Genomic DNA, 12,833 nt, shown 5'->3' on the forward strand with positions numbered 1-12,833 from the left:
CTTCCGTCCGGAACCGCGCCGCTGCTACGGTAGCAGGTTCGAATCCTGCCTCGGGCATGGATGTGTGTGATGTCCTTAGGTTAGTTAGGTTCAACTAGTTCTAAGTTCTAGGGGACTGATGACCTCAGATGTTAAGTCCCATAGTGCTCGGAGCCATTTGAACCTTTTGAAGCCTTTGCATACAGCACGGCATCGCCTATAGCGCCTCTCCTGGGCTCGTGACCACATCGGCTGGACCCTAGACGACTGGAAAACAGTGGCTGGTCAGGTAAGTCCCGATTTCAGTTTGTAAGAGCTGGCGGTAGTGTTCGAGTGCGGCCCAGACTTCACGAAGCCGTGGCCCAAGTTGTCAACAAGGCATTGTACAAGCTGGTAGTGGTTCCATAACGGTGATGGCTGTGTTTTCATGGAATGTACTGGGTCCTGGTAGTGCTCTGATACTTGGAGAGCATTTGTAGCCATTCATGGACTTCTTGTTCCCAAAAAAGGATGGAATTTTTATGGATGGCAATGCGCCTTGTTACTGGTTTGAAGAACATTCTGGACAACTCGAGCGAATGATTTGGCCATTCAGATGGTCCGATATGAATCCCATCGAATATTTATGGAACATAATCGTGCAGAAAATCCTGCATCGGCAACACCTTCGCAAGTGTGGACGGCTATAGAGGCAGCATGACTCAATATTTCTGCAGGGGACTTCCAACTACTTTTTGAGACCATACAAGGTCCAGTTGCTGCTCTACTCCTGCCAGAGGAAGGTTTGACACGATATTAGGAGATGTCACTTCAGTGTAAGTGAATCTACCTCGAGTCTTTGCATTTAGTTATAGCATTGACTCCCTAGGCAGCGGTTAGGTGTGGATGTTTGACTCCGAATCATGTTATCCGTCCTACTCCCGATATCTGTTCATTGCTAATTTTTCTGCTCACTGGATAAAAAGCATGGAGAAGAGCCATGATTGGAAGTGTGGAAAATTGTGTGAATGAAATATAAATAAGATTTTCGCGATAAGGTATGTCAAGATGTCATCTCAGTTTTGTTAGATCAATAAGCCCTCCATAGCACAGAGTGGATGGATGTTCTTTGAATAAAATAAAAACTGCCAAACACTGTGTTAAGTCTGTTCCTTAAAATAAGTCGTATTATGCAACTGCCAGATAGTTTACCTACAGCAGTATGATTCCAGAGGCGAGAATTTAGGTATCCTTTTATGTTGATAGGTTGACTCCGCAATCTCTGGACTTAATGTCAACTGCTCTTTTAGGCTGTAATAAACTTACTAAATTTTCGCCCGTGACTATACGGGATTCATTTTCGTTCCGTTTTGTTTTTAATTTAATTCCGTTTTAAAACAGAAAGAAGGAAATACTATTAAGAGACTAACACGTTCTCTGCAAATCATGCCCGCTGCTCAGAAAATGTACAGGATATCTGAAAATATGGTATGATTGGTTGCATTTATAATGAAAATGGAAAAAATCATCACTTTTGTTGAAAATACTTGCGCCATTTTACTGCGATTATGTTATACCGACCTGGAGAACATTTCTTCCAATTTCTTCCTCTCTTGTTGAATTTTCTTCACATCTTGGAGTAAACTCGTAAATGCCCCGTCGAAACGTTTTATCAAGTCCGGAGAAACTGATGTGGTTTGGAGATCTTCATATAGCTCCGCAAGCTTCTGCCCGCTGCAACAGAAAATTTAGACGCGATAAATATAGTACTAAAAGTGTGTTATGCTCTAAAAGCCCCCTACCAGAACGCGTAAAGTTTGTATACATTAGAGAGGTCAAAAGAACATAATATATTGAATAGTCAGAGACATGTGGAAGGAGCCTATAGGATTAGAACCAAATCCTAAGACACTATCGATGAGGCTATGTGGTGTCTAACGTCAAAATCCGAGTAACTGAAAGTGCAATATATGTTTACGGGGCTGGAGAAAGACTCAAGATTTCACGACTGGTGATTACAGAGTAAATCACTTAAATGTCAGCAGGGAACAATACAGGTTGTCTCAGATACTGTGTTACCTGTTTAAATTATAGTTATAAGAGAAAGGAATATTTAGGAATATTTATTTAGAAGTAAGAAACGTTACTCTTTTTGCAGAATTATGAACATAGTTCATTAACTTGCTAGATGAGTACCTGGCTGTACTCATATGTGTTTGTTCCAGTAATATTATTCCATCTGCTCCTCCTTTCTCTCTCTGTCCATCTTCTCCGCCCTCCTCTCTGTCGATCTCCATCTCCCCCACTGCTCTGTTCACCTCTTCCACTCGCTACTCCTTGCTCACCTCCTGCACCCCTCAGTCACTGTCTCCACCTGCTCCTTTCTCTATCCACCTTCCCTTCTCCCCCTCTGTCAGTCTGCTCCTTTCTCCTCTGCCCATCTCCTCATCCCCTTCTGAGTGCATCTTCCCTGCCCCCTCTACCTACTCCTCACTCCCTTTATCCATCTCACCCTCCCCTCTCTCCATCCACCTTCTCATCCCCCTCTGTCTGTCCATTTACTGATCCCCTCACTGTCTGTCCATCTCATCCTCCCCCCTTCTCTATACGCTTTATCATCTCCACCACAATAGGAGGTTGCTGGCTTTTAAGCCCACAGTATTTTTTTAGAGACAGTAAATAATACGTGTTTAGTTGAAATTGATCCACGGGTGTAGGAGTAGTTTTCTCCCTGCGGCTTTGCTTACATACGTACATGTCACACATATTTCACACACATTTAATATGTTTCACGAATATCTGTACACATATTTCATCTATATCTTTAGCGAATTTCCCTCTGCAGTTCGTCTTCACACAGTACGATGTTTATCACATCCTATCTCCTTAACTATGAGTCATCAATGACATAATTATGTAGTTACATTCAGCGGTATATGGGAATACTGTCTGCAGGTCTCTAAGTGGTCTCATTCTCAAAAACTGGTTGAATGAAGTCGGGGTATTCGTGCATCTTCTTTTTCATCCACTTCCCCACCCCTTGTTAAGCAGGTGACTCTGACCACCACAGCTATTCTTTACAGACAATAAGTGATATTCGTGGAGGTATGTACCGTCAATGCAACTAATTGAGGGCAGTTTGTTTAGTTGCCATACGCGTTTCGCTTCTTTTATTTGGGAAGCATCATCAGTGGCCAGTAATACATGTTTTCTTTAAACGTATTATGTGGTAGATATAATATGCTGCTGTACTACATTTTGTCGTGCCCTTGTTTTTAGATTAAAATCAACTTTTGTAGCACAAAGTTCTTGGCACTCTAGCTGTAAATACCTGCTCCTTGGTATTTATCTGATTTGTCTGTTGTTTGTAAATGTGATTGGAGTGTGTTTCTTGTTCTGTAAGCTATGTGTAATCCCCGTTTCTTTAGTATATTTGCTATTTTGTGTGTCGCTTTGTGTTTGTATGTAAGAGGGTACCATTTTTTCTGTTATTCATGTTATGAGTGTTATTGTTTTGTGTTTCCATGTGCACTGTAGTGTCTGTGGGGTTCTTTGGTGTTTGTGTTCTCTGCTTGGTTTGATTTTTGTTCAGTTGTGTTTTTATTTTTTGGTTGTGTTTTTGTGCTATGTGGATGCTGTAACCATTGTTTGTGGCTATGAGCTGTACTGTTTGTAATTCTTTTTCGTAGTTTTCTTTGCTGAGTAGAATTTTCAGCATAGTCGACAGGACCGACTGCGGACCTCTGGTACAGAGCCGAGTGGAGGGTCTGAATCAGAGGCTCAGATGGTTCTGCGACCGTGTAGGCTGCAGATTCCTCGACTTGCGCCAAAGGGTGGCTGGGTTTCGGGTTCTGCTGAATAGGTCAGGAGTCCACTCTACGCAGGAGGTGGCTACACGGGTAGCAGGGGATGTGTGGCGTGGACTGGGCGGTTTTTTTAGGTTACAGGGTCTCGAGAAAACACAAGATGGGCTTCATTCACAAAGGATGCAGGCTGAACACAGGAAGAACAGATACAGGAACCATTGGTATAACAGTTGTAAATTGTCGTAGCTGTGTTGGGAAAGTACCACAGCTCCAAGCGCTAATAGAAAGCACTGATGCTCAAATCGTTATAGGCCCTGAAAGCTGGCTAAAGCTGGATATAAGCTCAGCCGAAATTTTTGCGAAGAACCTAACAGTGTTCCGAAAAGATAGGCTAAACACGGTTGGCGGTGGCGTGTTTGTTGCTGTTAGAAGTAGTTTAACTTGTCCCGAAACTGAAGTAAATACTTCCTGTGAGTTAGTATGGGCAGAGGTCATTGTTGGCAACCGGAATAAAATAATAATTGGATCCTTTTATCGACCTTCCAATTCAGATGATACAGTTGCTGAAAGGTTCAAAGAAAACTTGAGTTTGATTTCAAACACGTACCCGACTCCTACGATAATAGTTGGTGGTGATTTTAATTTACCCTCGATATGTTGGCGAAAATACATGTTTAATTCCGGAGGTACACATAAAATATCCGAAATTGTGCTAAACGCATTCTCTGAAAATTATTTCGAGCAGTTAGTTCATGAGCCCACGCGAATAGTAAACTGTTGTGAAAACACACTTGACCTTTTAGCAACAAATAATCCTGAGTTAATAACGAGCGTCAAAACCGATTCAGAGATTAGTGAACACAGAGTTATCGTAGCGAGGTTGAACATTGAAATCCCCAAATCCTCGAAAAATAAGAGAAAAATATACCTAGTCAAAAAAACAGATAAAAATTCACTTGACGCCTTCCTGAGAGACAATCTCCACTCATTCCAAATTAATAATACAAGTGTAGACCAGATGTGGTTTAAATTCAGAGAAATAGTATCGGCAGCAATTGAGAGATTTATACCAAATAAAGTAACAAACGACGGAGCTGATCCTCCTTGGTACACAAAACGGGTTAGAACACTGTTGCAGAAACAACGAAACAAACATGCCAAATTTAAACAGACGCAAAATCCCCAAGATTAACGATCCTTTAAAGAAGCTCGAAACTTAGCGCGGAGTTCAATGCGAGACGCCTATAACAGTTTTCACAACGAAACTTTGTCTCGAAACCTGGCAGAAAATCCAAAGAGATTCTGGTCGTATGTGAAGTATGTTAGCGGCAAGAAACAATTAATGCCTTCTCTGCGCGATAACAATGGAGATATTATCGAAGACAGTGCTGCCAAAGCAGATTTACTAAACACAGTCTTCCGAAATGCCTCACAAAAGAAGACGAAGTAAATATTCCAGAATTCGAATCGAGAACAGCTGCCAACATGAGTAAGGTAGAAGTAAATATCCTCGGAGTAGTGAAGCAACTCCAATCACTTAATAAAAGCAAGTCTTCTGGTCCAGACTGTATACCAATTAGGTTCCTTTCGGAGTATGCTCGACGAAAGATCCGTACCTAAAGACTGGAAAGTTGCACAGGCCACACAAATATTCAAGAAAGGTAGTAGGAGTAATCCACTAAATTACAGGCCCATGTCGTTAACGTCGATATGCAGCAGGATTTTTCAGCAGGATTTTAGAACATATATTGTGTTCGAGCATTATGAATTACCTCGAAGGAAACGGTCTATTGACACACAGTCAACATGGGTTTAGAAAACATCGTTCCTGTGAAACACAACTAGCTCTTTGTTCACATGAAGCGCTGAGTGCTATTGACAAGTGATTTCTGATCGATTCCGTATTCCTGGATTCCCGGAAGGCTTTTGACACTGTACCACACAAGCGGCTCGTAGTGAAATTGCGTTCTTATGGAATATCGTCTCAGTTATGTGACTGGATTTGCGATTTCCTGTCAGGGAGGTCACAGTTCGTAGTAATTGACCGAAAGTCATCGAGTAAAACAGAAGTGATTTTAGACGTTCCCCAAGGTAGTGTTATAGGCACTTTGCTGTTCCTTTTCTATATAAACGATTTGGGAGACAATCTGAGCAGCCGTCTTCGGTTGCTTGCAGATGACGCTGTCGTTTATCGACTAATAAAGTCATCAGAAGATCAAAACAAACTGCAAAACGATTTATAGAAAATATCTGAATGGTGCGAAAAGTGGCAGTTGACCCTAAATAACGAAAAGTGTGAGGTCATTCACATGAACGCTAAAAGGAACTCGTTAAACTTCGGTTACACGATAAATCTGTCTAATCTAAAAGTCGTAAATTCAACTAAATACCTCGGTTTTACAATTACGAACAACTTAAATTGGAAAGAACACACAGAAAATTTTTGGGGAAGGCTAACCAAAGGCTGCGTTTTATTGGCAGGACACTTAGAAAATGTAACAGACCTACTAAGGAGACTGCCTTCACTACGCTTGTCCGTCCTCTTTTAGAATACTGCTGCACGGTGTGGGATCCTTACCAGGTAGGACTGACGGAGTACATCGAAAAAGTTCAAAGAAAGGCAGCACGTTTTGTATTATCGCGAAATATGGGAGAGAGTGTCACAGAAATGATACGGGATTTAGGCTGGAAATAATTAAAAGAAAGGCGTTTTTCTTTGCGACGGAATCTTCTCACGAAGTTCCAATCACCAACTTTCTCCTCCGATTGCGAAAATAGTTTGTTGATACCGACCTAAATAGGGCGGAACGATCACCACGATAAAATAAGGGAAATCAGAACTCGTGCGGAAAGATATAGGTGTTCATTCTTTCCGCGCGCTATACGAGATTGGAATAATAGAGAATTGTGAAGGTTTTTAAATGGTTCAAATGACTCTGAGCACTATGGAACTTAACTGCTGAGGTCATCCGTCCCCTAGAACTTAGAACTACTTAAACGTAACCAACCTAAGGACATCACACACACCCATGCCCGAGGCAGGATTCGAACCTGCGACCGTACAGTCGCGCGGTTCCGGACTGAAGCGCCTAGAACCGCTCGGCCACCGCGGCCGGCAATTGTGAAGGTGGTTCAATGGACCCTCTGCCAGGCACTTAAATGTGATTTGCAGAGTATCCATGTAGATGTAGATGTAGATGAATGTTGTTTAGTCTGTGTAACATGTGTCGTATGGCCGTTAATTTTTGATTTTGCGGGTGGTTGGGTGAAGCATGTATAATTATGGCTGTGGCTGTTGGCTTTCTGATGATGTAAAATGTGTGTTTATTGTCTCTCTTTATTGTTATATCCAAGAAAGGTATTTGCTTTTGTGTTTCTTTTTCCATGGTGAATTGAATGTTTTTATGTATTTTGTTTCTATCTGTATGAAGTTCATCAATTTTCTCTGTTGGTTCATCTACAATACAGATTTTGTCGTCCACATATCCGTACCAAAAAAACAATTTTGTATCCTTTCCTTGCGGTGACTGTATCAAAGATTTTGTTTTCTACGTGACTGATGAATATGTTTGCCAATGTTCCTGAAATTGGGGATCCCATTGGAAGTAATTTTAGGATGTGATTGCTTTGAGGCTTTTAGTTATTTCGTTATATTGTCTGTTGGTAGTTTATTGTATGTCAGTAAGTTTTCTTCAGTTAGTTTTATTGTGTCTGCAGTGGGTATTGAGGTGTCAAAGGAGATGAGTGATGCTGTCTGTGGGATGTGTAAGTCTTTTATTTGTGTTATGGGTTCATTTGTGTTTTTCACTGTTGTGCTGTTTTTCATTTCATAATGTAGCATTATGGTTTTGTTCATGTGTTTTGCCACATGGTATGATGCATTCATGAAATTAATAACAGGCCTCAATGGAATGTGGGGTTTGTGGACCTTGGGTTGGCTTCTGAGCGTTGGTGCTTTTGGGTTCTTCTGTGCGACGTGTTGTTTCTGTTTATCTGAGAGTATGTGGCTGATGTCTTTGAGGTTGTTTTTATATATGTCTGGAAGTGTGCTGTTGGATCAGTTTTCAATTTGGGTTTACACATAGCTTACAGAACAAGAAACACTCCAATCGCATTTACAAACAACAGACAAAACAGATAAATATCAAGGAGCAGTTATATACCAGCTAGAGTGCCAAGAATGTAAATCAGTATATTTGGGGATGACAAACAGGAACTTCAAAACTAGATGCAAAGAACATGTAAGAAGTTGGATAAAACATGGACATGAGCCATCCAACATGGAATGTGAAATGACAGTTATCCAAGTGAATAATCACAACAAAAAGCTCTTAAATGGGTCTGAGCACTATGGGACTTAACATCTGTGGTCATCAGTCCCCTAGAACTTAGAACTACTTAAACCTAACTAACCTAAGGACATCACACACATCCATGCCCGAGGCAGGATTCGAACCTGCAACCGTAGCGGTCACGCGGTTCCAGACTGAAGTGCCTAGAACCGCACGGCCACACCGGCCGGCAAAAAGCTCCTGACATTGCAGGAAAACTTTCACAAACAAAGAGCCATTACAATGGAAAAGAGGGTACTCAACGACCAAATCAATATAAGCAATAAGTCTCTGATCATGCTAGCCACCAAAACAATAGCGAACCGAAATGTAACCAGGATAAATAATTAGTGAATCTCCTCCCCCTCTGCTCTCCCCTTCTCCCTCTCCCTCCTTCCCTCCCCCCCCCCCCAGACACACACACACACACACACACACACACACATACACACACACACAAATATAAAAAATCACCCTCTCAGGAAAGAATTACACAGTTACACACACACACACACACACACACACACACACACACACACACACACACACAAAAACAACAAATGAAACATATCAAACCACAATACAAACAAAAGACAGACACACAACAACAGTTGCCATCAGTACACACAGGAAGCACATATATGTTGATCACAAAAATTGATACTAGAAGCGATATATGCGATGTCAAATGTGGGTGAAAGAACGTCATAAACCGGCCAGCTATAGTATGGAAAGTTACGAATACATCTCCAGAACCACACACGAGCTAGTGGTACTGGAAGTCGTAACACCGAACGATAAGTTCGCATTACGAGCTTTGTGCTACAAAAGTTGATTTTAATCTAAGAACAAGAGAAAAACACTACAAAATGTAATATAGAGCATATTATATCTACCACATAATTCGTTTAAAGGAAACATGTATTACAGGCCACTGATGATACTTCCCAAATAAAAGAAGCGAAACGCGTATGGCGACTAAACAAACTGCCTTCAATTAGTTGCATAGACGGTACATACCACTAAGATTGTAAAGCAACTAAGGGAAATACGGAAAACAGAAAAAATGACAATATGTGATATTTTTACCAGCTTTGGTTGAAAGTGGTCAAGTGGTTTAGGAGGAGCTACGGAACATACATACATACATTTTTATAATATGTATGTCTATTTCTATATATGTGTAGATTTTCCAGAGGGTTACAGCAACGAGCTATAATTTTTTCAATAGAATTGTTTCACATAACTTATGTTTAAATCAACTGTGTGAAATAAATTTGCTGATATCACGGTGAGACCAACTTCCTCTATGCGCTGTTTGAAGTCGTTTGGGGTTGTGGGTTGGTGAAATAAACACGATTCTACAGAGAACCACACACAGAGAAATCAGCTGGTGCTAAATCGGGTGATTGTACGCGTCATTCGTGAGGAATTCGGCATTCTAAGCATCTTCCTGGAAGTCCGTTGCTCAGTTCTATAGTACAACATCACACGCAGAATGATCTGGGTGACCACAGTGCTGCATCCACAGGCGAGCTCTAATCTCTAGACAGACATGTTCAAGAAGAGCATCTGAACTGTCGACGAGAAAAGCTCGATACGTCTCATCTGTGAGAGTACCTGCGGAAGAGTGCGGATTGATGATTTCATCTCCGAGGATTCCACACCACACATTAATGGACCACCCTCTTTGACGATTGACACGACGTATCCACCTAGGATTATCCGTGGTCCGGTGATTTATGTTATGACTATTCACAACAGCATACGCTGATATGACACAAGTCATGGGATAGCGATATGTACATACACAGATGGTGGTAGGATCGCGTACACAAGGTATAAAAGGACAGTTCATTTTAGGAGATTTCATTTGTACTCACGTGATTCATGTGAAAAGCTTTCCTGCGTGATTGGACTTGAACGCGGAATGGTAGTTGGAGCTTGACGCATGGAGCATTCTATTTCGGACACATTTAGGGAATTCAGTATTACGAGATCCACAGCGTCAGGAGTGTATTGCAGCTAAAACAATCAATCTCATATGCTCACTCCTTGCTGATCTTCATCTATTACTACCGCTCCTTCTCTAACTACTAGTTTCTCGAACTGTTGTTCAGCACGTAAGAACATAATGGTTGATGGAGCTCTTCGGCCAGGATACCTCACGGCATAAGGCATGGCTACTTCATAAGTATTTTGTCGCCATTCACCAAGCATCAGCCACTGTTGATGGCGAAGAATGCCTTCCGTAGGGATGTTATGCTGCTTTGGATATCTGGCTCTGTTTGTGTTGAGGAAGCTATGTTTTCAGCAACGGTTGTCACCTTCTCACTTTTACCTCATGCATAAGCATAGCACTACGAGCCATAAATGCCCTGATGTGATTGTATTTTTCTTTAGGTCACATCTTGTGTAAATTCCTGAGATGCGTAGACAGCAAATATTCTGATAGCAGTCAACCAGCTTGGACGAAGCTCATCATTTGTGTTCAGTACGTAATGGCTAGCCAAGCGATTATATTACCAGACATTCATTATATACAATTGAAAATGAAGCCAAACTTAAAGTTACGCGTATTAATTTTCGCCAATTGATAGTGATTTTAAATTACGTGACCATGCACAAGAAAATGTGAGATTCTGTACCTTAGAAAATTAAAGTTTTCACACGTTCTCCATAAAGATCTGAGTTCTGTTTTGTTCTTGTTGTTGAATTTTCTGTTTAAAAATCTCAGTTATGTTAAAGTGGGGCAAAATTATAAAGAATGCATATATCATAAAAAGTTCCAGTGTAACAGAAAAAATATATCGTTCAACAATTGCTATGTGAAGGAAAGCTTGACGAACAACAGACTGGCAAACGCAGCCACCAAGAGGAGTCTATAGCACACTAGGTACGCATTTCTTTTCACTGGTCTACACTAAACTGTTTAAAAACCCATATAACACTACGGTCTACAGAAAACTGATCATGCTGCGATGTATTCACCACGGATCGTCTTGACGTTTCACAGAAACACTGGAAAAGAGCTTATTAATTAAACAAGGCCAGTAGTGGTCGAATATTTCATTGCCAGACGAACTTGTCTCTGGCCTACATCTTCGAAACAGAAGCTTCCACGCAACAATTGGCTTTGCTTTCCGGTTAATGATATTTTCTCTTCTTCATGCGAACGCTTACGATTCTGACATATGCTGATCAATAACGAAGAGTAACATGTTGTGGAGAGTAAACGAGGTAAATTTATGGAGAAAACAATGAAATTTTGAGTCAAGCGCTGTGTAGAGACAGCGAAAAATTTTCAACTGAGTGATCTGGTTTTATCCTAAATAACAGTGATGGTTCACTGTGTTCATCCAGACTGTGTAGCTACTTGCTCTTACTAGGATGACACACATTTCTGCCTGTGTATTAAATGAACAATTGTGCCCATTATTCATATTATAATAGGTTGAATACATGTATTAGAAAATGAAAACCAAACATCTCTTAAAACGTGACAAATAATCACCGTATTTGCACAGGGGTCTAATATACATCATTAAAGGCAATAGTTCAAAGTGTGTTGTTGTGAAACTGGCAGGGTCTTCATAATGAACATAAAAATGCTGAGTCGAAGTTAAAAACGCTAGGTTGTTTCAAGCATTGTACGGGATTAACCATCAATGTAGATGTTTCTGTACGATGTTGACGTGAACAGTATATACAATGAAGTTACTGTAAAATTTAAACTTTCATGGCCGGAAATGTCACAATTAATAAAATATTCCGGGCTATTATTCGGTGGTCTAATGGATTTCACCATAAAACCAATGTTTCGTTCTCATTTGCTGAGGACATTTCAAAGGGGGATCGTAATTTCTTTGAATGTCCGTTTCACACCCTGGCTCGCTACTACCTCAGCACAATTCCGCTTCCGCGTGTTTTGGAAACGCGAGCCCAATTGACCGGCCAATTGAATGACATCTGGATTCCAGTGATGAAGAAAACGTGTACCAGTCTTCCACCATAGGATGAGAGCAATAGTACTAAAAACATATGACGTCAAGCCACTGCGCGGTAGCACGCGGAAGAGGAATTTTGCTGTAGTCAGTAGCGAGGCAGGGTGTGAATCGGACATTCAAAGAAGCTACGATCCCCTTGAAAATGTCCCCCGCAGATGGGGACGAAACGTTGGATTTTATGGTGAAATACATTCGATCACGGCATGATAGCTCGGAGCATTTTATTAACTGTGATAATGAAGTTAATTTGAACAAGATCATATACCGTCGATGTCGCAGGCTAAATCGTTCTTCTGAAGTACTGCTCAGTAGGTCGGATGCGAGGTGTTAGTTGTCTATCAGTGTTGGTGTCGGATGCGCAAGGAAGCTGCACTTCCGAACGGCAGAGGCATAAGATTGAAGATTTGACCGCCGTCTCATACGAGGAATGAAACCACGACGATGGTGGCCCGTTGGATGGAAGGTGGAGTGCGAGTAATGGTGCTGGTCACCAGATTTCCTTTTACATTTCATCAACGTGCAGCCCGTTTCCGAAGCGGGTAGGGAAAACAACTCACTCTTGAAGACACAGTGATGTAAGGTTGTGTTTAGTCAAGAGGCTAGACTCTATCCTTGCGTCAGTAATAGTAGTTTGTGGCGTCCACTAGGAGATAGGGTTGGGTTGTTTTGGGGGAGGAGACCAAACAGCGAGGTCATCGGTCTCATAGGATTAGGGAAGGACGGGGAAGGAA

At 41.3% G+C, this 12,833-nt stretch overlaps 1 protein-coding gene across 1 annotated transcript in view; it reads right to left on the reverse strand.

Moving 5' to 3' along the window:
* Positions 1 to 12,833, reverse strand: part of LOC126249427 (ras and EF-hand domain-containing protein-like) — a 335,116-nt gene that overhangs the window by 164,855 nt on the left and 157,428 nt on the right. The window contains exon 2 of the mRNA XM_049951080.1: positions 1,540 to 1,692. Coding sequence (XP_049807037.1) covers positions 1,540 to 1,692 — 153 coding nt within the window. The remainder of the gene's footprint in view (positions 1 to 1,539; positions 1,693 to 12,833) is intronic.

The sequence above is a fragment of the Schistocerca nitens genome, chromosome 3 (assembly GCF_023898315.1).
Source record: "Schistocerca nitens isolate TAMUIC-IGC-003100 chromosome 3, iqSchNite1.1, whole genome shotgun sequence".
NCBI lineage: Eukaryota > Metazoa > Arthropoda > Insecta > Orthoptera > Acrididae > Schistocerca > Schistocerca nitens.